At 42.9% G+C, this 27,362-nt stretch overlaps 1 protein-coding gene and 2 long non-coding RNA genes across 17 annotated transcripts in view; 2 read left to right on the forward strand and 1 right to left on the reverse strand.

Annotated features, from left to right (window-relative positions):
• LOC125714482 (uncharacterized) lies at positions 1–24,826 on the reverse strand. The gene is made up of 3 exons (XR_007383757.1): positions 24,698–24,826; positions 4,482–4,638; positions 1–2,892 (listed from the first exon to the last, which is right to left on the reverse strand). It is a non-coding gene; the product is annotated as an uncharacterized LOC125714482 (long non-coding RNA).
• On the forward strand, positions 16,725–21,094 carry LOC125714481 (uncharacterized). Of its 14 annotated transcripts, none has more exons than XR_007383752.1 (7): positions 16,726–16,858; positions 17,078–18,613; positions 18,745–18,799; positions 19,268–19,460; positions 19,736–19,822; positions 19,965–20,083; positions 20,365–21,094. It is a non-coding gene; the product is annotated as an uncharacterized LOC125714481 (long non-coding RNA). The 14 variants fall into 14 exon arrangements; XR_007383755.1 differs by having other exon boundaries at positions 16,729–16,858; positions 17,078–17,477; positions 18,520–18,613; positions 18,714–19,460; XR_007383751.1 differs by having other exon boundaries at positions 16,729–16,858; positions 17,078–17,477; positions 18,520–18,613; positions 18,745–19,460.
• Positions 21,908–27,362, forward strand: part of LOC125714480 (N-lysine methyltransferase SMYD2-A-like) — a 12,015-nt gene continuing 6,560 nt past the window's right edge. The window contains exons 1-4 of one of the 2 annotated variants that reach the window (XM_048985136.1): positions 21,908–22,320; positions 24,833–24,900; positions 25,339–25,445; positions 27,082–27,142. In XM_048985136.1, coding sequence (XP_048841093.1) covers positions 22,148–22,320; positions 24,833–24,900; positions 25,339–25,445; positions 27,082–27,142 — 409 coding nt within the window. In that variant the 5' untranslated portion in view covers positions 21,908–22,147. Of the gene's footprint in view, positions 22,321–24,832; positions 24,901–25,334; positions 25,446–27,081; positions 27,143–27,362 lie in introns of both variants that reach the window. The other variant, XM_048985135.1, reaches the window with a different exon arrangement.

Consider the following 27,362-nt stretch of genomic DNA (forward strand, 5'->3'; position numbering starts at 1 on the left):
ACTTTCCTTTGCCAGGCACCGGGTCCTACTCCTGCTAGCAAAATGCCTGAAAGCCGATCATTCACTGAAGCCCTATTAGGCTAAATGGCGCTAAGGACGGGATAGCGACCGAGGGGAGAATTGGGCCGATCTGCCGGCGCGCTTCAGCAAAATGCCCCTCAGAGGGCGGTACGTTGCACATGCCTCTGAATTGACGAACCTCGGGCCAAACCGACAGCAGATGTTCCGGCAGCATGCTCACGCGGGCGCCGACAGCATGGCACTAAAACCCAGCCTGGAAGCTGGCCTGAACCTGGAGGTGGGAGGCACCTAAATGTCCCTCTGCCTCATTTAAGGCCGAGGGGTGGTGTCTTCTGTCAAAGGTGACAAGTAGGAGAGCCGAACAGGCTTGGGGGGTTTCTTGTGTGTCATTCCCTAAAAAAAAAATGTTTATTTCATAAAATTTGAGGACGATCGATATCAGCTTTTGTCACGTTAGATTTATCTCATGGGAAACGTTACACTTGAACAATGTGCATATATAAGAAAAAATATTTTTAAACTTCGCTCTTCGTCATGATGGATTGATAATCGAATAAACACTTACAAAGTGGCCCAGAGGCATAAAATATAGAAACGCGCAGCTTTATTTTTAAAAAAAGTGTCCTCTTTAGAAGAGGAACCAGTGAACTCTGCGGCAATAAATCTGTGGAGGCAACGCTTGTGAGTAAATAGGAAGAAATCGGTAATAAGAATAGAGGTACCAGATGGCTTAGCGACACCTAGTGGCAGGAACCTGAACTTCACGCTAATCGCCATTGCAACCGCATTAGCGGTGGTGGCAAGGTTAGATCACAATGTGCCTTTTTTATTAACAGCTTCCGAAGTCCATTAAAAAGACACCAACGTCTTTAAACTTCCAGCACAACAGAAACCACAAGGGCATTAGAAGCTACTGGCATTTCCATTTCAGTCAGATTCCTTTCGTAAAGTCTGTACACACCCGCGAATTCCCCGCAATTCAAACGGGCTCCCGTATTATGTGTCAGCCTTTTAGTCCCGCACAATACGCTTCTTCAGACCGTGATCACTCAGCAAATGCCTTGTGCCCGTGTGCTGTGAGCTGGTTTGATTTTTACGCATTACATTCGTTTTTTCCAGGTCGCATGCTTGCAGAGAGCACGTGACTGCAGCAGGACACAGGGATTAAATAGCGCAGTGATTCAAAACGTCCCGTTATGAACTTGGCCCTGAAGTCACTCTCTACCATGTTTCTTCTCCCGGAAAAACATTCTTGATGTTTTTTTTAATTTTTTTTTTTTTTTTGTAAACTCTTATGTTTTGTCTCTCACACATCATCGTCAATATTAGTATTATCATTATTGTTTTTGTTGTTATCTAGGCTCCAGGCTGCCGGGATAAGCAGTACGAAGACAGATGGATTGTAATTACCATTAACAACGAAAATAAAATTTTATGGGACAGCTATTAAGTATTAATTAGCTATTAAGACTCTTCAATATTTAGGGTTAGTATTTTCAGGTGTGTTGTTAACACATGTAAGCTTCAGTTATACATTTTGCAGCTGGATTGAAATAGACTTCTTGTTAGCCTTCTTTATGTTGTAACCCCCCCCATCCCCCTCCCTTCTTTTTTCAGAAGCAGATTCCAGTTGGACAGATCACTGTGCTCTCTTTTATTCTTGCCGAAATGTGGAAACTCTACCCAACTGGAGAGTTAGTAGCTCACGAGGGCAGCCTGGGAAGCGGCAGACAAAGGCTACACATTTTAATTGAACTGTGGGCCAAATCGGCAGCTTCAGGCCACAGCTGCGAGCGCAGAAATTATGAATAAAAGGAAAAATTCCTAAAACATGTCCTCTCCCTGTCATATGTTTTACCTTTGAGATGCCCTCATAATGGTTGATGCAAGAACGAGGAAAATATAAGATTCGGACAGCTGCTCATTTAAATATTGCAGAACTGGCCCATGTCGCTGCAATAGCCGTGCAGTGACCGGCTCAGAGTGGGTGTTGGACCTGGGGTGCCTTTTGGCTTGGGGAGGGGGAGCGTGAGGGGTAGCTGGCTGCAGCCTTAAAGCAGAGGGGGTCCTTTAATTAAAGGGGCCGACTGTTAGCGCCATGCTAAGGAGCCTCTGTGGAGAACGGCAGGGACTTCACAGGAGGCTGACGGACTGGCCTGCAACAGGTGTTTGCCCAGGGGCTAAAAGGGACACGAGGAGGGGGGTCTGGCCAAAACCAGCTCCCGCCTAATTGCATTGAGCAGCTCCAAACGCCTCGCGTGCGGCACGGCAAAGACTGGCGCGTTGGGGCCTCCGACTCCTACAAGACCGGTTCGCCATTGTAAAAACCCCTCTGGATATTTTCCTGGAACAGCACTGCCCCTAGTCCTATGTGGGGCGAGTATTAATCAAGCCGGAAGCTCTTTTACGAAAGACTAACATGCTCTTCCAGCCATTCGGTCAAAAGTTCTCCATTTCTAAAAGATTAATGCATTCCTACTTTTTAATTTCTGCTATTAAAATATACATAGGAGTTATCCAGCTCTGCACACAGCTAGTGTTTTGGGGGTTTTTTGCTGAAAACTGCAAATTCCTGACAAAACAGTACATTTATTACTGTATTCTCATTGAGCTGGACAGTGTGCAGGCCCAGAACTTTTTGGTGACCGAACCACCATGTTTTAACTTAGACGGGACGGGCACCACCTGCTCCCAGGACACCATAAAGACTTACCGGTGATTATCAGTGTCCCAAAGGTTCGGTAAGTGAGGCTGATTCATGTGGTTCTGTGGTTGCCCGGACAACGGTGTCCTGCAGCAATGCCTGTGCAATGGCTTGAAGGTACCCTGAGGAAATCAGCGCAGGTGGTCTCAGGCTGTTTGGGACAAGCTCTGTAATAAGAAAATCCTAGATTATCAGAGTGGATTTATGACCAGCACTAGAGCTCAGGTTCCTCATACTAAAACTCTTAGATTCATCTTATTTATAAACTAAAATTTGACTTGGAATTTTTGATTTCCATCTATACTATAGGCTCGTTCTTGAACCTGATTGACCGTGTCTTGGGCTATCGGGCTGCTGGGAATGGAGTCCAAACCTGCTATTTCATTTGAATTTATTTATCTGTATGTTTTTCCTTTTTTACACAAATAATCTTGATTATCTGAGTGGATGATGAAATGCCGATACCGGATATCAAGCTGGCAGCGACCTCCTGCTCCAAGGGCTCAGTCCGTCTTTCAATTTCCTTCAGGATTTGAAATGCATCAATCAAATCTCCCTGAAATCGTCTTAGCTTCTGCCTAAAAACATTAATTTCTTTGAACTGTCAGGTTATTACGCGCGATAGAGCCTTATCAGGTCGGGATTATCCCTAACCTCTTTCTCCTAAATATTTCTGGTACTCAAATTCAATACGCAGAATGCAGCCCTACCAATTCATAACTGTCAGGGAGCAATGAATTATACGTCTTTTAGAGTATTGAATCTCTGAGACTGATACCCAGTCTGTTCCCAAAAAGTCTGCTCCCAGTAAGATACCCATTGGTATAATTTCCCAGGCAAAATGAATATCAGAATAAGATATAAGCATTTCCAGTCCGTAAATCTGCTTTGCCCATGGCCGAAATAGCACGATGGTGTTTTCACTGCTGATATCTGACAATCGTCACATGCCAACAGTAACAGCAAAATTAGGATGAAGCTCTTCTAGTTCAAAGTGAACCAAAAATCATTGGTGGGGGACCATTGTCATTTAGCACACCCATGGGAATGTGGAGTCGGCTGACGGTCCGATTTGTGAGGCATGTCTCTTTCGTCTCGAGCAGGTAACACTGGTGTGAAACCTAGCTGATGAGCTGAGCTGGCCAGGGGCTGCAATCTTAGGACATTCTTCACATTGACATTTAATTTTATTATCGAGAGGCTTTGGCTCAAAGCAATACAGCTGTCAAGGAGTTAAGTAGGCGTAAGTGCAGCTAGGCTGAACTTCCAATGAATGTCCACTTACAAGTGTAAGCAGTATTTGAGCAGGAGCTAATCAACACAACCAGTTATGGGACGCTCACGAACCACCAAGCATCGAACTGGTGAAGGAGTGCAAGCAACTAATCAAAGTGGGGCTCAGGTCATGTCTAGAGAGACAGCCCAGTCATCCGTCTGGAGTGGGTTGATCCTAACTTACAGATAGTCCATGACTGATATCTTGTCCAACAACAAGCACACAAACCCCTATCTGAAGTAGAGGAGAATGCAGATCTGATGGCAAGAAGAGTGTTTGGAAGCTAGACAACTACTACAGCCCACACGGCTCACCAGAGTAGATCTACACCACCAGGAGTGAACTTAGGAAAAGTATGACCTTTGCTGTGGTTTGATTAACTATTCAATGCTTTCGCACATAATCAAACCATACTGGGCCGTGTTTGGTTAACTTCGCATGTCTTTGCTAGTTAAGTTCAGGCTCCTCTCAGACTGTCACCTCTTAGGTAGGCATCCGTCACGGACTTCGGCTTTTCCATGTACGGCATGACTGTTTCAGAAACAGCTGGTGACTGGACTCATCGGGTGGCTTCAAAAGGCGTCTTCGACAGGGACTGGCGAAATCTGTTTGAAGAGGTCGCTGAACAACTCAGTGTCTGAAAAAATACAATTGAGAAGACAAAATCAGCCCTTAGGCAGTCTCTGGGATATACATGCTGAAATAGAGCAATTTTGAAACATCTTTGGTTGGATTTACTAGACGCTTCTGGCTTCTGAAAGACGAATCTCATATCATTGACAAGAACACTACAGAGATTATATTCAATTCAGAGTTTCATAAGCCCTTGGGGTCTGGAGGAAAGACTTTCTTGTAATATAAGATGCTGTCTAGATGACCAGAGACATCTGCATTTAAAAATGACTCATATTTCATTTTTCTTACTGTTCTGTCAGATTCTTAACATGATTGAGGTTTATTTATCGTACTATTTATCGTATTTATCGTACTATTATAAAGTTAAGAGTATTCAGTATAATGCTTACAACTGTGAGCTAGGACGATTAATGTTTTGTCATTTTTAAACAATAGCAGAATGCAGGCAAAGTGACACAGAGAAAAAGTGAGACAATGTTTAATTTCATTACAAGCATCACAGTTCTTCAAAATTATGAGCTATTATTGCCCTATTTGGTAGTAATGACACGCAATAGCCACACACTCAGGGCTAAAGCAGTGTATGATCTGGGCTGATTCCGCTACAGTTACTTAAATGGACAGGAGGCATTTACACAAATTAAACACGAGGCCCCACACACTGAAATCCCACATTTTGCATTTACTCATGCCCTATCAAAGAATTTATTATATCAAGTCTATGTCAATATTTTGTCAAAATATAAATATTTTCCCTAAGTTGAGAAGCACTATTGACAACAAAGCTTTGTTTCAGCTTTACTTTGCCGATTCATTAAATGAGGAAACAAAAAAATGGGGGGGGGGGGGGCTGTATAGCTCAGCAGCTGTGAGTATGAGCAGATGTTTGTTGGTTCAAACCCAACCACAGCAGACCAGTCACTTGTTCATGGGCCCCTGAGCAAGGTTCTTTCCTCCCCAAGTACAAGGTGGCTGCCCTCTCACTGTGACCCCCCCCCCCCCCCCCCCCCGGGCAAATTCTCACTTGCATGCAAGTCTCATGGGGTGAATCAAAAAACGTCTTTCCCCACAAGGATTAATAAAGTATCACCATCTTAAAAGAAATATTCTCAAACCATCACACACCTGAAGTTCAAACCGCCTAGCAGATTATAATTCTTTTAATTGTGTTCACAGTCTGTGAAATCAGCTCTAACCTCAAACAACCATAGAAGTACTGCTGAGTCCATTAATATCACAAGTCTAGCATTTTCCATGTATCATTACACGCACAGAGAGAACCAGTCATGGGTATTTAGATTTTCCTGTATCTGTACTTTATGGTACCAGCATCACCAGTTTTGGGTATCAGCTGACACTTATTTAAGATTGGCAAATGGAGAGGATGTGCTGTGCTCTTCAAAATGAGGCCTGTGCTTCTGTTGTGTTTGTGCTATATTTGTACCAACCCCTGGGGGTGTCCTTCTCAGTTGAGGCTTTTGATTTTCCACATGCCCGTGGAGCGTGCTCGTACCTGACTTAATACCACCTCTGCGTTTATGTCACACTTCCAACCTCCAGGCTCCGGCGATGGTAGTCGGCAATAGAATGATGTCATCAAACGCTGAAGCTGAACGAACGACATCCTGATCGGCAACAGGTGCTGCCGAGTCAGAGCCCACAGAGGCGCTCGTGAGCCCGTCCATGGTGTTGAACCGTCTTTTGAACTTTGGCAACCAGACCGAAGCAATCTGTGCCCCTCTGTACTGTATGCTTTATCCGTGAAATTATGCGTTTAGCCCAGGGTGAGCCTCAAGACAAGAGATGACGAGCTTGACAGCTGCAGCCGGCAGAGCGGCCCTTTAAGCTAGCCGGCGCTCCAAGCTCATTGTTGCCGACTGGGCCAAGGAATTTCATTTGTCATGAAATGGATACTGGTTGCAAAACTTACCTCCTCGATACTTCGCTATTTATAACGCCACATTTCCCAAGGTATGATACAGAGGGGTGTCATTCCAGATGAACAAAGAGAGATCTGAGTGGGTTGGGGAGGGGTGGTGAAGAGGATATAGGGAACAGGGGGCTCAGGAAGGGTAAAGGGAGGGTGGTTGACTGATCTGCAAGCATTGGAGTTCATGTTCTGCGAATTCATGTTCATGTTCTGTCATCTCACAGGGGATGGAGAGCACCATATGGAAAGGTGTTTGGGCGCCCTACCAGCGCCTCCATTTTCTCTGTCTTCAGAATAGAGCAAATAGCTTGGTGTTTGAGGGAAGGATGCACCATTGTGCAATTTTTGGGAGACCGGCCCTTGAGGCATATGCTGAAGGGGTCATCTTTAAGACTGACTTCATCATGGAATGTGCAGCTCAGGTCCCGCTGCCAAGATAGTCTGAATAGACAGGGCCAGCAAGGCCAGGTATATGACAGCTGCTGACCAACAATAAATTAAAAAAATCGCCCACAGAAGAAGTGGAACACCCTTTTGTAACCTTGTGCCAGTTGTTCCCCCAGGGCAACATTGGCAAGTCTCTGTGGCTATTGAGGGACACCAATAATTCACCAGAGATATTTTTCCTTCCTTCTGAGAAGCGTGCATTACCAGTCCACTATCAAGATGTTGGCTGACAAATGTACACCATAAATAAGACAATGGCATGCTGTTCTTTTGGAAGCAGTGCTGTCTGGAAGCCCTCTGAGGTCAGCTGAAGGAGAATGAATATTTATAAAGTTGTAGCTGAAAGGAAATAGTTGACAGGCAAAGTCATTTACTCTAATTCAAATAATGACACCTAATGAAAAATTGTGGGTGTAAATTCAATTAGAAAGTGCCATGATTTTCATGTTTGAAAGCTATCTTCATTGTGAAGTGCTCAAAAGTTATGAGGTCTGGTTCCCAGTACCATCTTGACCAAGTAGTCACAAGTTCATTGGGGAATTTCCTTTGACCAGCCTCCCTCATTTCCTGCTTAGACACCAGTATGTTACCTACATACAACACTTCTTTTGGGAGCTGACGGCGGCCCAACACTGAAGACCAGCTGCCGTTACTCCACTGAGAGATGGGGGGGGGGATGACCATACGGTTGGAGGGAATTACGGTGACCAGACTCTGCCTCATGTCTGTAGGGGCCACGGCATGCACACTGAGCAAGGAACTCGCCAAATCTGCTTCACTAAAGCTTCATTAGGATATTAAACATGACTTAATAAGTGAAAGTGATTTGATGCCGTGATTATCGCACACATTAATCAAGCCCGGCTTCCCAACCACACAATATGTTCTATTGTAAAAGCCTCTTTATCTCCAGAGCTTCTTAAAAGTTTAACGTGGTATTGCAAAGCAGTTTTTTGTTATATGTTTTCGTACATGCTCACCGACTTATACGTAATAGATTGCAGCTCATGCATCTGGGCCAGCGACCTCTTCGATGTCCGCTAAGGGCGACGGCAGGGAAAGCATCCCACAGAGAAACTCTTATTCCTCAGACTCCTGCTGGCTATTTACATGCCGGCCTGTGCAGATGAGATAGATCTGTCTCATCGTCGAGGAAACAGCAGCCGGTCGAGGCAGAGAAATTGCCTGGATGCTGCAGCTTTTCTGGGGAACATCAACTTTCAGTCACGTACGATGCAAGACTCAAACATCGACACATGGACGGGACTGTCCTGTGCTGTCAGTCACCAGCTGCTCTGCCCGTGTTGTTTCCAGCAGGGTTAAACCGGACCGGGACCGTAATGAGACTTTTCTACATGCAGATCTCAAATCGAAGCGGATCTCTGCTCCCAAAGGGGGCGGATTTCACTCCGGATCCGAGCAGAGTCCAAGAACCAAATTGTCCTGTGATTAGATTACCGCTCAGGGATGACGTGCCCACTGGCACCGTCTGTCCCCGATCTTTCATTCATCTTTGCATTTTCTTTGATAAATCTGATAACTGAGCGACAACAACTCGACAGACGATGAGTTCCGTGGAAGATAACGCTCTGATGTAGCGAGCTTCATTCCCTGCTGAGGGATCATGGAGGCGACGTGTCCCAGGGAAGCCGATGACTGAGTGTTGTGGCCTTGTGCCCTTGGCCCAAACTCACCAGGCAGAGACTCAGAGCTGGATTTTTGAGGTTCACCGTACTCAACTTTTTTTCTTCTTCGAGGGACAATACAGACTAATCAACACATTCAAATAGGGGTCTTTGCTATCTGTGTGTCACACTGTCCTCGCGATTACAGACAGACTTTGCCATTTTTGGATGCTGACAGCAACGTCACATGGGTATATTTCAGACTGGGGGCTGTAGCATGTAAACACAGGAGACTTCTTGAGTGTCCTAGACATAGTCATCATTTTCAGATTTTTAGCAGGTCACCTTCAGTGGGGGAAACACATGCAAGGAAGCATACAAATAAAATATGTTTTTCCCCCAAACACACACACATACATACATAGATATTTAGAATTCCAGAATGTTCAGTGTTCAAGATTGGCAATATTTTTTTTTCATTTCTTTTCTTAATAATCATTGCAAATTTTCCATTTTAATCAAAGGATGATTTTTTTAAGGGAAAAACTAATTTAATAACAGACAGGGATAGCTGAGCTGCACTGACCACACGCTAATAATAATACTGAATTGAAAAGCGGCAGCTTTTGATTTGATGTGTCTTTTATCTGACTGCGCCAGTTTGTAAAATGACGACTGTTGTTTTCCTTTTGAAAGTGGAGCCATCGGCATGACCTCAGACTTGTGCTCGGCCAAACCAGCTATCAACGAAGTCGCGTTCCCCCTTTGTTTAAGTGCGCTAAATGCATTCGTAGATCCTGTCTGCATTTTGATTTTGTACCAGACCTTGGCGTAACATCATTAACCCCACAATCAGCAGTGCCCCGAGCAAAATAGGAGTGGGTGACATTCAGCTGTTCGGAAAAACAGGGGCTGTATGTAAAAATAAGCTTCTTGTGATGTTTTCAAAACGCAGCGAGGTGGTCTGCCGACCTTTCGCAGAAGTCGAAGACAAGAAGATTACCTCTGAGAGTCAAGTTCTCAGCGAAACACAATAATCGTGCAGGAATAAAGCAAGGATGTTTTATGGACTTAATCCTTAGCGATGAGCTTGGCCAGACCCGGGCGTTTAATCCCAAGGAAGTTTCCAGAATTATCTTCAGTTCATAAAGGGACAAGGACAATCTCATCTCATACTTTTATTTTTTTTTTTTTAAAGGAAAGATGAGGGAAAAATAGGGAACATGCCATTGCTTAATCTAATGTACACCAGTGAACCCCTCAGCCTTATTAGATGTTGGGACAGTAAAAACACGCCCTATATTTACAGCCTGGCACATTCAGAGCACATGGGCACCCATGCAAATTTATGATAATGATTTTTGAAACACACCCCTGTCATTAGTCTTCTGCAACATTACATACATGTTTAAAATTCATGTATACGTTAAATATATTTTTGAATCTCAGTTTTTTTTTACGTATTAACGTGTTTCATTCACTTAATTTGTAAAAGATATGCAAATTATATGTGGATGTCTCTTAACAGTGTCCAAATATTCCGCCCTGTTCACGTTAATATGGTGATAACAAAGAGGAAATTAAAGGTAATGTGCTTTGGGACACTGAAGTCGGGAATTGCCGTTATGTTATAAAGGGAAGGACATTGATAACACTAAGCCTTAATTTCCAGTAACATACGACCACCTTGTCATCACCTATGAGCTAAGCTAACCTCATGAGAGCCGGTCCTGGGCTGGCCTTTCTGAGTGGTGCTGCTCTTCCCAAACTGCAGTCTATGTATCTCTTACTAATTTTTGATAGCTAGCATTTTATCTCCTCTCTCGGCTGCCGACCAGCTGAGATTACGATGTGCCCTGGATCTTCACAGTCGCTCTGTAGACGTAAGAGCAGGTTCTTCTACTCAACCCTGATCTAAATCCGTGACAGGGAACCATAAAACGAAACCCGAAGCGCCGTAGTAGCTGACATGAGCATCGACTTCCCATAATGCCGTACGATGGCGGTTTAGCAGTAGACAGGAAGCCGTGGAGCACTCTGCTGGACCACACTGTGGGTTTTCAGACAATTAGTTAATTAGCTAATTAATTTTTCCACACATGTAGTGAGAACCTGTGCAAAGTAAACTTCATAATATAAGACAATGTAATGTAACACTAAATATAAAAGGGGGGAATGTACAGGATCTATGTACAGGAGACATTTAGTTGTGCATAATTTACAAAAGCGCATCTGAATGTGGATCATGTTGTATATTATTTGTATAATATTATTTAAAGACTTAAAGTTCCTTTCATTGGCTTTGCCATCAGCAGATACAAACTAGCACCGATTATCGACTCGTATCTCTGCTGCATAGTAAAGGATGTTACTTTATGCTGCATTTTAAAGTGACATATTCCTTAAAGGGGGCGGCATGGTTGTGCAGTGGTTAGCACTGTCGCCTCACACCTCTGGGACCCGGGTTCGAGTTGGAGACCCCCCGCGACCCAGTAGGATAAGCGGTTTGGAAAATGGATGGATGGATATTCCTTAAAGTTGATAATCTCTAAATTTATAATCCAATGCAGACGCATTTCTGCTTGATATTGTTAGAGAAAAAAAAAAGGTGTTTCAGATCCATTTCCAGAATATTGCTTGTGTAAGGACAAGAATAAAGAAAATGATTAATGCAAATGCTTGATCATTTCTGTGAGCCGGAAAGAAAACCTGGCAAAACTGTGACTTTGCACAGAAAATTACTTTGGAAAAATGAGCCTCTCATATAAGACATAATAAATCCAACTTTACTCCTAATTAGTAATTCAACTGTCATATACAAATTTGTGCATCAGCGAATCTTCAGAGGTTAAACTGTCTAGGATGAGGATCGCCTTGAATTGGTGGTATATTACCTCGGCTAATATGTTTGACTACATAGAGCACTAAAGATATTAAGTGTTCCTTATTTATCCGTTGTCCACTACTGCATATCCAGAAGAGGGTCTTGTTTTTTTTTATTGATTTTTATGCCGCTTTAAATGCATCCAGACGTGCCTCTCCGCCTGTCTTTGCTCTCCCGTCCTTCCCCATTGCCGACTCCCGATGACAGACTGCAGATTACCATCAGATTACCTTTCAGCTCCAGAATATCCCTGCGACCTCAGGCCGGCACCGCCTCCTGCAGGCATCGATCGGAACACAAGAATGGCGACTCGCGTCTTAACCGCAAAGGCGGAATGTTCACCGTGACATGTGACTGTATACCTCCCGCGATGCCCCCCCCTACCCCCAACCCAGGGGTGCTCTTTTTATAGGTCATCCCAAAGCACCTAACTTTCACGTGGCATCTCTCTAGCTATACATAGGCCAAAGGTAAGTACTTTCATCATCTGTGGAGTGAGTTCCTTCGATTGCTAAACTGTTACAGTAGGAAAAAATTCAGGGGAGCTATTTTTAGCTGGGGTGAAATCAGCTGTGTATTGGGAGCAGGAACGCATGACATCCCTTTGTTTCCAAATGGCATTTTTTTGGCATTTCCTCATCACGTGCTTCCCGTCAGCACCTACGCGTTCACTGGCTGCAGGTGAGCTGCAAACTCTGCTCCCGGCTGCAGCCATTAGCGCAGGATGCAGAAAGCAGGGGAATGGCGTAAAATGCGACGCAGGTTTATTAGCGGGGATGGCATTGCTGTTGGCCTAGGATTTAGCGGTGGGATCATTCAGCGGCTGCTGTCGTGTCTAACTTTAGTGGCTAGCTTCGCAGCTGTCCGGTCATAAACGGCCCGGGAGCTGAGCGCTAAGCCCCGCAGTGAAAGCAAGGCTTACGGGAGTGACATGAGGCACCGTTTCAGCACCTCGGCCTGGGCCAAGCCAGAGACAAGCGGATAAACGGGACAGACGGAGGCCTTCCTTTTCAAGCTAAGATAGCTTAGCATCCCTGAGATTCCTAGGGCGACATGTTGGAGCTGCCAAAGTCAACATTGTCTTTCACAAGCCCTCTGGAGCTGAGGACAGAAATGTCATAGAAAGCAAGGGCTGGCATGTACTCGTGAAACATGTTTAATTTAATACGACTCATGTGCAACTCATTTGATCCTGAACAGATGTTTCTAGGAGTGAAGGGATGCAAAGAGAAGGGTAGCATCTTGCATTGAGCCGCTCCTATTAAAAGGACAGCCAAATTCCATAGCGACACATCCTGGATTGCTAAGCACTCACATCCACCTTCTACCTGTCCTCCTGACCCCCCCCCCCCCCACCCCCCAAACTCATCTCCCTGTAATGTAATGGATACAACTATAGCTGTCTCATTTAACAAAGCACGCTGGCTCAACCTTTTTTTGCTTTTTTTAATAGTTGACAGGGCAATAACTTGACAGCTCTTAAACGTGAGCATTAACTGGTGAAACAGTGTCTGCTAAATGTAGCTACCAGGCAAGCTAATCGCGTAAAAAGGTGTAAATACCATACAGCCCACGCTAGCATGTACCTTTCGGCATTATGACGAGGATTAGACTGCCTGTGATTTGACACTAACCGGAAAGTAAAGTATTATCATCTGTGTTTTCTGCCTGGGCGCTACTGCCGTGGTTGCAGTGCTCTGACACATGTATAAAACACGCATATGGGTACCAAGGTGGTCGGATATCATGCCGATTTCTAACTGTGCTTCACACAGGCGTTTACGGCACATTGCGGATCATAGCTCGTAGCACTAGATTCCTGATACGGTCAGGCTCTCCTCCCTGCTGAGCTCGTCCTCCATCCAGCCTGCTGTGCTCTCCAAAGATCTGCCCCTGACCCCTCGGGCCACCCTCCCCTAAATCTGCCACCAACCCAGACTCCTCCTTCACCCCAAGGGCAGTGCAGCGAGTTGCCAGCAGACTTTAAACCTTTCTTGGGCTCATATTTGTTAAGGGCACCATCAGCAGACTCCTTCAGTATGAAGCAGCTTATATCACGATTATTAATCAGCTGACTGTAGTTTTCACTGTAGCACCTTTTTACACATTTTGCCTTGAATATAACTTAATTGAGGCTAAAACATCATGTCTACATAAGGGGGGGGGGCACTATGAGCTAGGACAGGGTTTGTAAACTACCATTTCAATTAAAAAGACCCTGCATTTTACCTAAGTACTGGGCTCTGGCTGTGTGTTGATTGGTCAGTCTTCTATAATCATGCGCATGTCACTAATGTTAAACCAGTAACAGTACATGAAGATCTGAACTATTTAGCCGAGCAATTTTAGTGTCTAAAACCTGAAGGAACTCTTAGTGTCTGACATGGATGCTGGTCACCGTAATCATGTCTGACTACTACAACGCAAAATTCGTTACTGTTCTCAGAATGATTGTGAATTATTACTGATTATTAGAAGTCACATTTCTGCATGCATTAAAGCTGATATGTGTACACAATGGTCCAGGAAATGCACTCTCCTCAAATAGCAGACAGACGTGATATCAAAGTATACACAGAAATGCAGAATAATTCACAGAACACACACATAGGCAAGATATTTCATACAGCATTTACAGCGACTCGTATATTTGGAGTCGACTGCATCAATTTCCAGAAAAACAAACACTACACCTTGGGGCAATTTAACGAGCTTTGGCATGAGCTAATCTCTACATGTTTGTCCCGGGGAGAATTAAAGGTACAGAAATATCCTCAGCAACAGAGTCACCTGCACAGATTGTAATGTTTTATCATGACTGAGTCTCCTTGAGAACTAAATCTACTTATGATTTTTCACTCCTTATCATTTTCCTTCATTCATAATGATAACCAGGAACAATCTAATGTTTTAAGTCACATCTTTCAGAATTATTCTTGTTATTGAGAGTGAAGGAGCTCTAGAGAGACAGCAAACAGCTACAGTTACTGTATAAGCATTTGCTAATTAATTTTGACAATTTGGTAGGACAACAACAACAGCAATCATAAATGGAAATTCCCTTATTTCTGCGGGCTTGATTTTTCACCAGAATGACAAATAAATCTTTAGGTCAGAAAGACTTAAACAATTGAATTAAACTGTACATCTGGGGTAAGAGCTTTAGATGTCCCTCCACCCCTAGGCCCAGATGTGAGCCAAATCTTTGTATTTATACACAGAGTGTGTTATGAAATATAATGCTGAAGGCGGATGAAAGGAGAGAGGCCAGAGGATCAGATCTTTTCTTAAATTTAAATCAGGAACGACAATAATAATAATAATAATAATAATATTAATAATATTAATGCAGGCCACCTCTACAGAAGCAGATCAGAAGGGTTGCTGTCTTCATCCAATCAAATGCTCTAAAAAACACAGACGTACTACAAAAAGCTCGCTGCGTGTTAAATGGAAGTCAACATATAAACGTTTATGTTCGTGTTGCCCATGTTTGTTCCTGGTTTTCTGTAACAGAAAAACATGTCTTACTGTTCTCTGAAGGAATAAGGCAAGAGCAGCATCAACAGCAACGTATGTAACAAAAAAAAATCATTTATTCGTTTTTTTTTTATATGACCTCTCTGTTTTGTAGGAAAATGTTTCTTGACATTCTCTTTTCAGACCTTCTGCTTTTAATGATGGAAATTAGCATGAAAAATTATTGGGTGCAAAGCAGTTAGCCCATTAAATATGAGCGACAGTGAGTATATATTTCTGGAATCTGACTCCTTGATAAGGCTCTTCATTAGTCAGATGCTTTAAGGTGTCCAGAAGAGGGCGCTGCAATATGAGCAAATGTTTTTTTATGGGATTCTGTTATAATATAATGATAATAATACTACAAAACTTGTGCGTCTATATATCAAAGTGCGTTCATGGGGGACATTCAAAAACTGTTTGTGTGCCTGTGTATTTTGAGAAAACTATCCATTTATTTTCCAACCGCTTGAACCAGGCAGTGTGCGACGCATGACTCGAGTAATACCCAGGACGAACTAACGCAGGGCACATGCACGTGCAGTCACTTACACCTCCTGACACGCTTAAATAATTTTCGTTGCTTTTTGCTTATTTAGTTATTTGAATATTTCATAAAGTATTAATCGAAGTATAACACAACTAGTGGTATTATAATTCAGTACGTTGGCCACTAGATGTCACTATAGTAAAATTTATAATATATGTTCTGTAAATGTTTGGCGTTTATTAAGAGCTTTAATAAGCTTAAGTAAAATGAGTTGGAAAAACAGAAAGCAGAAAGTTAGGCTGCTCATTATCTTTTCGGAACTAAGAACTTGTGCATTTTTAGGTAGGATGTATATAAAATTGGATTGTGCCTTGCCCCTCCAAGGTGGGAGGACAGTGTCGAACACTGCAGCTGAGCCTTACGTCGCGCTGGTTTAATGCAAACTGGAGGCTGGTGGCTGCAGGCAAAGCTATACTATTGGTACCGGTACAGTGCACCACGCGGACCGACTGCAAGGCGCATGTGCCACAGGCCTTTAGAGATAATTTGGTTTTGAGACCTTTTTGCTTACTAAAAGAGCATGCCTAACTGCCTACCTGACTTTTAGATGGAGCATTAATACCTTATATTCCAAATTAATAAGGTTTAATTAATATAATATTACTTTTCGCCAAAAAAATCAGCTAGGATATCTCATCATATATCGGTAAATAAAATTTTTAAAATGACTCGTACTAGCATTATATTAAAAAGAAACTGAATCTACAGTACCATGGGAGCATTGAAAGATATTGTTAAAGACGAATAACATTGTGCAATGTTGCTTATGAAGATTGATGACGGCGAAGAGGGATTAAAAAATAGCTTGGTTCTCTTAGAGGCAACTGGGGATTACGACATTTAATTAGCACCAAAATGCAACCAACAAAAAGGCAATTATAGTTTTATCTGTATTACTTAGGCTTGATAATTTACTTTGCATGTAATAATGTTTTTACGCGTACGGTATAACAGTAATTCCCTACTGAGATTTTGCAGTTAGTTATACATGGCACCCACGCACACGCGCGTGCACACGTAAAGGTCATATACTGTTCTAAGATGGTGCTTCGTTGCATTTTCATTTAGCACAGAAACAAAAACCATTTACCCCCTCGCTGGCTGCTTTCGCACTGTGCCTGACAGATAACGGTTTGAAACTTGAACAAGGTGCTAATCTGCACGTCACAGTACATCATTCTCCCCCTTCTTAGTGCTCGACCACTATTTTAAGCATCATAATGATACAGCAGAAGAGCAATTCATCATTTTGCAGGCAGGACTTAGGTAGGTCACAATGCTTATCAAGACATTTTATATATATATATACACATATACATATATTTATATATATTACACACACACACACACATATATGCGCGTGCAATAAGCCTTCATGAAGTATTGCTTCAGGTTTAATTCATCCTGAAAAAAACCTCTTTTATACACCCCCCATTTGCGAACAACAAGCTGTTAATTTTTTATTTTTTTTTTAACTTTCCTCAGATGGTACTTTAGGGAAGGTGACCGGCGGCTGCCCAGCGGGTACCGGGCACTGAGGTGCCCAAAAAGCAATTACAGGGTGACACTATGATGGAGATCCAAGGCGCCGAGCTTAGTTCTCCTTCAGGAAAACGCGAACCGGTTGACCGTCCGAGAGACGTAGAAGCGGGACCGGTCCCCGAAAATAGAGCGTTGCCTCCTTCGGTTCATTTCACATCGGTTTCTCCCTGAGCCCGCCTGCAACTTACCGGGCGGATGTTTTTATTTTTCAGGCGGCCACAGACCGCGAGCCCGCTGAATGAATGCATTCGTCAGGAAGGCGGTTTCTGCGTCTTCACGCCCGGTACCAGCAAAGGACGTCCCTGTTGCAACACGCTAAGGAACCCGCTGTGATGAATTGAAGGTTGTACGGTTATATCTCAGAGCCTCCAGGCAACAGAGAAAAGCCACCGTGTTGTAATTGTCTTGCTCCACTCTCCATCTTTTCCATGTATTATTTTTCTTCACAGTTGGAAGCCTTTATGTCTAATTTTATTTATTTATTTATTTATATTTGGAACAGCCAATTAATGCCGGCATTGGTCCTCTTTCAACACACATAGCAACTAAAATGTTTCTGCACACATTTTTCAAGCTATGGATTCCATCAGACCACTCCTAGATGACAGCATTATTCACTGCCAGCACTGTAAATGTCAATGTATAAATTACCCAAACAGTCACCCCAGCACAGGCAGTCAAACCCAGGTGCCCCCTCTAGAAAAACCTTTTTCTGGCAGACTTACCCCCCCCCCCCCCCCCAGCATCCCTCATGACATTTTATTGACTTTCAGTCTGTTTCTTCAACACACCAGGTATACCTTGATAGTGCCAAATGACAGTTAATAAAAAGAGACAATGGATGTTATGTGTTCACACCCAAGGCAATGGAAGGCATTGATCCCTCCGAAAGTAACTTTTCATTTATCCAGCAGGTGCTTTTATCCAAAGTGACGTCCTTTTTTTGAGAGAGTAGGGTCAGCAAGTCCCTTGAGCAACTGGGGCTAAGGGCCCGGATCAAGGGCCCAATGGGTGACATCACTCAGCCCACTTCACGGTTTGAACTAGGATAGCATGTTTGCTGTGGGCAAATATAAATCAGGGAGAAATATACATGAATAATGATTAAAGTACCACCATTGTGTTCTGTCAACAATGACATGGGCTTTCCTGTGATATGGCTAATCCAACAGCCAATCTAACACACCTCTTTACTCTATCGGACACACTGCCCCTTGAGCAGAGCAGTTCAGTGTACTAATTACTCTACAACGGTCATAATATCTTTCCTTTTCTCACACATCTGTCTCCCAATCTGAATTTCCTGCGGTTACTGTAACTATAGCAGCCAGCCTCTCTGTTACTGCATTTGACTGGCCAGCAGATCATCTTGGCTTTTCTCATAGGCCTGGATCAGCTCAGTGCTGAACCCTATTCTCCTGGCTGAATTAACCTGCCCTCACCACGTCTCAGTCTGTGCCTTGAAGCCCGACAACCAGGGTACCCTGCATTTTACTAGGAACCACAGTACACTTCATTCAGAATTCACCCTCTTGTCAATCTCATTACCAATTCATGCACTGTTCTTTCCTCCTGATAGTCTCTGTTGGTGTTTTTCCACTGGCATACAGGAGCTGACCCATACCCGAGATGTACTGCAAAGAGAGACAGTTCCAGCTCGCTTTGGTATTTCACTGCAGACTCTACACCCAGTGAACCCGCACCTGGACTCCTGGAGATAACAACATGAAAGCAGCTGGGGCTTTATAATTATGTGAACTCTAATGAATCTCAGTATAAATGCAGTTTCATGCTCCCCGGTTGCCCAGAGGAGGATGGGGTCCCCTTCCGAGTCTAGGTTCCTCTCAAGGTTTCTTCCTGCTAGAGGGAGTTTTTCCTTGCCACTGTCGCCTCAGGCTTGCTTGGTGGGGTTCTGGCCGGTTAAATGTAAAGTGCTTTGTGACAATGGCTGTTGTTGAAAGCGCTATATAAATAAAATTGAATCGCGTCAGCGCAGGCACAGCTCCCGCAAAGTTCACATAATTTACAAAGGGAAATCGTCAATTCACAGTGCAGCTCGGTTCTTGGTGGCAGTGGAAAAGCACCATTTCTCTCACAATCAAACCGACCCACTGTCTGTTCTCTTCTTCACAGTCCTCGCCTCACTTCTGCTCACTGACCATCATTCACAGGCCCTCACGACTTTTCTGAAGTACCTGGCTTTTAGGTTCGCCAGATGCCAGCACAATGTGCATCAGGACAACAATGCTTCAAATTCAAGAAAACCGGGATTGTGACCGACGAGAGTGTCCTGGCTTCATTCCATTTAGCCGTTTCTTACATCAAGGTGACTTACTTTCAGAATAATTTGCAGCCCCCCGTAAACCCCCCCCCCTATTTCTCACCATGGGTGATTTTGCCTGTCATTTGAAGGTGAAGATGATTGGCAGTTAGTTTTCAAGGCCGACGTTCCTCTCATTACTTCCGTCTTCTAAAGTGCATTATTTACAGCTTCTTCTTCTTACACAGAAGTATTCCAATCCTTGCTGCCTCAGCATTGGAAGAATTGTCCTCCTAACCCCATCTTCTCTTCTACCCTCCTCTTCCCACTTGTCCCATTAGGTTTTAACTCTTCCTTCACCACTGGCTCCTTTCAAATTGGTGCAAGCCACCCTTCCTCAGAAGACGTTGACCCTCAGACAACTGACGGTCAGGAGAACAGACAAGTTTTCCCCGCTGTCTATCTAAATCCCTCAAATGTGCTGCTTTCCCAGAATTCATTACTGGACAACACCAATCTGGCTTCAAGGTTAGACGTCATCCCAACCCTAACTGTCATGTTTCTTCTTAGATTGCTGTATGCTGTCCTGACATGGCCATCACCTCCTACGTCAGTTCCCAATCAGTGGGAGAGTGTGATTATCCACTTCCCAACCATCCCAGTTCATTAGCTACCAGTTCACCATAACTGTAAGTAACACGATGTAGCAATAACTGTTTTAAAGGCCTTAGGGCCACCCTTTGTATGAACAGCAGCATCGCAGATCATTGGTAATCCAGTTCTGCAGATATGAGGTTTCTAGATATTTAACAAATCTACCCATATGTCTCTAACCCCTGCTGCTGCCCTACCTCTCACCTTGACTTCTGCAAGTCTATTATTGACGAGCTTCTGGGTCGTCTTAAAAATCCTCTTCAGTTGTGTTTGACAACCTCAAGCGCCCCCTCCTTCTCTCTCTCATTGGCTACAGCCTGGAATTTGTACCAAAACTGCAAACAGATTCTCCATATCTACAAGATCTCACCAAGACCGACATAAAAGCATGTCATCTGACAGTTTCAGGCCTGAAAAGTTGGAAATAAAAGTCCCATCTGTTTTCTTCCCCGGAGCTTGGCGACTGCAGGATCGGTCTCACACTTCAAGAAGGGGCAGAGAAGTCACCTTCCAGGACGCACTTCAGCGCGTAACTCCAGAGGGCACTCCAATCGCGTCTACTGGCTTCTCTCCGCCACATTTTTCCTAAGATGTGTATGTTTGTGTATCTTCTGCTTCTGGTGTTTTCTTAAATTTTATGTTACTTGTTTTGGGGTAAAATTATCATAAAAATCTTTCCTGATCATGAAAACAATTCTGTTTTAATGAAATATAATGCAGTTAACACATTTTAAATTCTACGATGCATAAAGTTCTGCTAGTTCCAGATATAAATACTCCATTCCTGTGATATCAGCACCATCCAGCTGACCCAACATTATATTCATTAATACTGCAATAATGCATTTACCTCAGTAGGGTATGGCCTCTGTCTCTGTGTCTATAGAAGCTTGATCTGAATACTCTGGCTCTTAGAATCTCGTATCACCTGGACCAAGGCCCTTAACCCTAACTGCTCCAGGGGTCCTGGATGTTGGCAGACCCTATGCTGTGACCCCGAGTGACCACACTCTGTGCTGAATAAATATATGTACACTTCTGGTTTCCATGCCTTGTGTGTTCAATAGTGCGCCCTTGTGTGATGAGGTCCACGACAAAACAGGGTTCGAGGGGACTATTTTTGTTCGTATTACTAAATTTGATATTATTACTATAAGCTTGTATTTTTGTACTTCTTAAGAATATCCCGCTTTAATAATCTCTTGCCTAGCAATTACGCTATATTACATTTAGCTCCTTGGTAATCTCGGCGATTTTTCCAGGAAAACTCTCATTTGTAAACAGCCAGGCAATCTGAGGCTCAGGGAAAGCCTAAAATCTGAGGAACTGCTGCAGCAGTGAGTCCAGTAACGGACTCGGTGATATATATCGTTGGTATAACTGGTCGGTGACTGGCGTGACGCCTTACAAGCTGTGCTTTAATTGTAAATAAAGTGAATTGAGAGAGTTTTCTGTAGATATAGCATTTATTCCAATATGTTAAATTTGAATAAAACATAACGAACGTGTAACGTTAGGTTTTCTCAAGAATAACGCAATACCTCTACTGTATTATATCTAAACTTCGATTAAATACAACCTAATTTCAGTTACAAAATGCGATGTGAAACAGCTAGTACAGCAGCTTTACCTCCTTGTTATTCAAACTTAAAGTGCTTTAGTGCAGAATTACTGCTCCACGCATAGCAGAACAAAACGATTTTTACAGGCTTAGCATATTCGCCATATGGGAAGAAAAAAAAAAGAAATTACTAGCCACTCAACATCACAGACAGATGAATAGCGGGACGTTTTTAACTGGAATCCATACCACAAATTAAACAAGAAGGGATGCAGATAAGTACATTGGCAAACGGGAGCGCTGCCACTCCCCGCCCGGACGGACACAGATATGGGCGGGATCTGGCGACTGAGAATTACCCCGGAATTGCCGAAGCCACCGTCCCGGATCGGTGCAGAGCAATCGGACACTGGGGCATTTTACACCTTCCCCCTTAGTGGTGCAGGGGTAATTAATCCGGCGCGCTTGGACTGCAGCCTAGTTTAAACCTTTTTGGAAAGAACGGGACAGGAGGGGAGAAAAAAAACCATAAGGGACAATGAAAACTGCAGTAATAGAAGGTATCGAAAAGTTCGATAGTCCCGGTAAGGGGAGAGGACTGAAGGCGGCGAAACATTTCAAAGTTGGGGACCTCCTGTTTTCCTGTCCGGCGTACGCGTCCGTGTTAACAGTCTCGGAGAGGGGCGGCTACTGTGAATTCTGCTTCCTAAGGTAGGCTGTCGTTTGGAAAGTGGCCAGCATACAATGATTAATGTTTAAAAAATATTAACTTATAATGAGTAAGTTAAGCCCGTCTAAAAGGGGTTCCACTGTTCGGGTAATAATCATTTAGCGATTACAACAACAACAACAATAATAATAATAATAAAAATAATGTAGAATTCGTTCAGTTTGGCAAGCACGCATAACTGCACTTCAGTCAAAATTACCGGTCAGGTTTTGCCGTCATTAATGCTGTTTTTTGCTGCCTTTGCATCTCTTAAAATAAGACTAAAGATTAACCGATCTCATCATCTAAATGCGGAGAAATCTAGAAAAACTGGCTACGAGTCACGAGTGGCCTGACTTTAGCTTGGCGTAATGGGGACACTGGGCACTGCATAACATCTATTTTTAACAAGTAGCAGGGCCTACTTCACACTGGTAGTTAACAGTGCTGACTTCGCTCGCCTTCGGACAAGTGGTCAGCCACGTGCGATCTAATTAGGGATACGATTGGGGTAACAGATGCAAACATCATTCGCCAACACACAATGTGGACGGATTCGTACTATAGGCAAACTGCCTACAAAATAGCTTTACTTGCAAAATACTGTTTTTTATGTTTTTACTGGACACAAGCCAAAAAGGATCTCAGCCTTCCTAAACACAGGCCTATATAGGCTACAGAGAAGCGTAAGAACCGGGGTGACGTGTATCCCAAAATAAACACCCAACAAATAGACATTTGTATATAAATTATCGCGTGCCCTCCCTGCTCTAAAATCAAACTGCCCTCTGCGCCATTGTATATACACCACATTCATTAACCTAAGCCTATCATAGCTATTACACAGTGTGCCTGTGATTACACTACACGTCAACCACCCTAGTGCCTGTTGTAAATGCAGACCAATGCGTTTTGTGCGTAGTATGCATCATATGGTAACCTCCACAGTTCAGCAATCTAAAAACAAAAAGTCCAGCAGTAACTAGCAGACTTTATTTACTATTTGCATAAACTGGCCTGTGCATGACAGATTCCGGTTGAAGAGAGAATGTAGTCTGACAATGAACTGGATCGATGTTATTAGACAGTCTTTAGTTCCCTTCGCCGTACTGCAATTGTACATTTCAACAAAATTAATAACTGAGAAATACAACCAGCCATAAACACAGAGGACAGAGAGCAGTAATTAAAACGTTAGGACTTTTACTAAATCGTAAACATACGGTGTCTTTCCCAAAAGATCCTGTTTAATGACTCATCATATTTTAATATTTACCACAGATGGACCACGAAGCCTAAATAGAATCAAAACGCTTATTGCTTGTCCAAAGCATTGAAAAAATCTATGGCTTTAAAAACTAGTTACAGATTAGACTGAAAGTTACTTTAATCCGAGACAAGTGAACAGAAATCGAAGATCACTGTGAAACAATTACTCCTGCACTTTGCAAGTGGGTCTTAACTGATCTGAATGAAAATAAAACCTTTCCGTTCGTCTTGAATGAGGTCGATTTACAGTCTAAAGAAACTGATAGTTGTGTGCAATGCATTATTTCTGAACATTTAAAAAAATCATTTTTCATCTGAAGAGGGTGCATTTTCGAATGTTAAGAAACAGAGTGAGTTGCAAAGAGACACTATCTGTTCTCTTGCCTCGCTTCACTATCACTAAGTCTCACTAACGTATAGTAAGACATTTCTGTTTCTCGCATGCTGTCCTACACAGCAGATGGTCGAGATAAGGGTCACGGCTATTAATATCCAGGCAAACCTAAAACCAGAACTTCTCGGTCAGGATAGTAAAACCAACAGCATGAGCGCTGTAAGTGATTCATGAAGCACACAATAACTTTCTAAACCGGAAGCAAACAGAAGTTGCTCGTCCAGTCGTTCAGCACTATATTACCAAACTTCCAAAACGATTAATAAGGTCCGTTGAATGAGATAAGTCACTGAAAACGTCAGAGTTCCACTACGGTCCGAGAGACTGCATTACCATCGGTCACCCTTTCCCTTAACGTATGTGGAACAGGTGAAACTTAAGCATATAGGCCGATTTTCTACATCTTGTGCAATTGCAACCTTGCCCGATTCATTTTGCATTGCTAAACATCATTCTCTGGGCTAATTGTTTGCATAATTGTTTGTTTGTTAATGCCCTCTCGGAAAGTAATCACTCCCCGGGGATATACTATATATTTCACAAAGAAGTGATAGGCCTAATTTAAAATGATGTTTCTCATTATCAGCAATCGTATACTGGGATTTGTGGCATACCTGCGCGAACATATTAATACATCTGACTGCGATTTCCACGGCGGTTTTTTAAATGTGTGTGTGGTTTTATTTCGACATTCGCTACCATGAAAAAAAAGATACCTGAACTATACAGGAAATGTCCTGAATTTCCAATCTGCTGAACAGTTTGCGTTGCAGTCGCTGCCAGGTAGTTCGCCATGTTTGTAGGTGGTTTACCTGCTCATGCGCTCTGCCTCTCCCCATGTGCCTCCCCAGGAAGGACGGTCTGTCTAAGTGCGGAAAGTGTAAGAAAGCTTTCTACTGTAATGTCGACTGCCAGTTAAGTGGACCCGCGAAACCACTATTATTACATCATGTGTTTTTATGTGAACATAAGATAAAGATATCTGCAAGCGTCTAACATTTTTCTTTCTTATTGTTACTGTGATGCACTTATACACAAGGATAACTAGACATATTATAAAGAACACATCAAAACTGCCAAAACTGTATACTAACAATGCAGACAAGTTCAATTTCTCCTGTAAAAGACGTGCACGTGCCATATTCATTTTATATTATTCATATAACCCCACGAACAGAACAAGCGGTTTCAGACAATGGATGCATGGATTCTTATTTATATATATAAAATGACCATAAATATTGTCCATATATATATATATATATATAGACGTTTTTCCCTGTGAAACGCCCTTTGCCTTCATCCTGTGTTGCTGTCCGTACGTGGAGTGCAGTGACCTGTTTGTCCCCACAGAGAGGAGACTGGCCCATGCACAAGCTGGAATGCGCGGCCATGTGCGACTATGGCGACAACTGGTGTCCTACGGAGACGGTCCGGCTGGCGGCCAGAATCATCGCCAAGCAGGTGCGCTGAGCCGTGGAGAAACTCTTGGCGGGGCTCGTTTTTTTTCGGGAAGGGGTGATGAAGGCGTAAAGGGAGAAGAAAGGAATGAGTGTGGGAGGTTTGAACGACCTCAACAGCCAGCTGCTTACCTGGGAATTTCGCAGGTAAAAAAGGAAGGATAAATCATTTGTCATCATGGGTGGGGAAAGGATAAAACTACAATAACCTCAGTTGTAATTGTTGCTTTTAATGTTTTTCTTTGGGAAGCAACTGTTTATTGAAACCTGTCTTTATAGATTCATCCATCTTGATAACGAGAACCACAAGATAGTAATTAACAGGAATATTACCCCCACGCACACGAAACAAGTATGGAAAACATATTTACGGTTACATTTGTAACCTGTTTTAGTAGAAGTGCACAGTGATGGTTTGTACGCCTGCCGTTTACTGGCCTGTAATTAATTCTGATATTTAGTTATACGTCCCGTAATTTGTAGGACACTTTCGTCTGGTATCTTATTTCTCAGTCTGGTCGGATGTGAGGGACCCAGGGCACGTACCTGGCAAACAGGGCCATAGGGGTAGTGATGCGAGCTAAAAATGACATCAGGTGCATGCGCGGTTAGCGCAGTCAGCGCAATTTGACAGAATATCAAAAACATTTATAATGTATTAGGCCTATAATAGATGCAAAACCATCTGGGCACAGGAGTAAAAATGATCATAAGAAAATCGCCTCAGCTTTCGTTTTAAATGATTGTCAATGCAGACCATACCTTCCTCCCACTCTACTCTACTGAATTACACATTAAGGATAAATATGAGTATGTCGACTATATTGTATGAATGATTTTAGAGGGGTTTTAAGTTTAAGTTTGATTTATTTATAAAACACATTTCACGCAGCAGCAGTTGAACAAAGTGCTGTACAATCAAAATAACACAACACCCGTGGAAAAAAATTAGAGACCACTCTTTAGTTTTAGACAAATTTGCATTTTTACATACTGGTTTAATTGTGGTTCTGCTGAGCAGCAGGTTGCTTCAAGGCTCAGAATTTGTAAGCCAGCAGTACACAAGAACAAGGTGAACCAGGAGACACTGGGAAAGAGCAGAAACCAGGCAGGTAAAGGGCAGAAGCAACTTCCTAATGCCGGAGAAGACGTATCTGACTATTTCTCATGAATCAGAAGAAGACATCAAGTGACCTTCAAAAGGAATGGGAAACATTAAACTGCTAAGACAGCTGGGACTCCTAGAAGCCATTAAAGACCCATAGAGCAAGGAAGAAGCCCTTCATCAATGAGAAGCAGGGAAGAGCCAGGCTGCAGTTTGAAAACAATATGTAAATTATTCAGACACACACCCATAAATTGAGAAATGAGTGAAATAAAAAATTGTGCTGTGGTTTCTCAATTTTTTCCACGGCTGTATTGTAGAAATAACAAAGACACAAGGCAGCTTCTATACTGAGTTAAAGCCAAAGAATAAAAGTGTGTTTTAAGACAGTCTATGGTCTGAATGAAATACCCAAATTCAATGATTAAGAGGTGCGTCCCAATACTTTTGTCCAGATAGTGTTTTTGGGAGAAATAGGGTTGGGTGGGTTCATGTGGTATTTTCATGTTCAGTGAACCGAACCTTTCTTTATCAGAAAACACAAGTAGGGAGAAGCTCTTCAGAGAAGCTGCTACCGGTGCAAGAGCTGGAAGCACGTAAGAATTTTTCTGTATATATTAATCATACTAATTCAGGTCTGTATACATACCTGCCTGATTAACTACTGCAAAATTTCTCATTCATATTAAATATGTTAACTGCATTTGCACCAAGAAGACTCTGTAATATCCTTTTTAAAGAACTTGATGTTTCTTAAGACTCTCACTGCGTTTTTATCCATTTTAGTGTTTTTGTCACATAGCCCTACTTCACTTT

The sequence above is a fragment of the Brienomyrus brachyistius genome, chromosome 19 (genome assembly GCF_023856365.1).
Source record: "Brienomyrus brachyistius isolate T26 chromosome 19, BBRACH_0.4, whole genome shotgun sequence".
Classification (NCBI taxonomy): Eukaryota; Metazoa; Chordata; class Actinopteri; order Osteoglossiformes; family Mormyridae; genus Brienomyrus; species Brienomyrus brachyistius.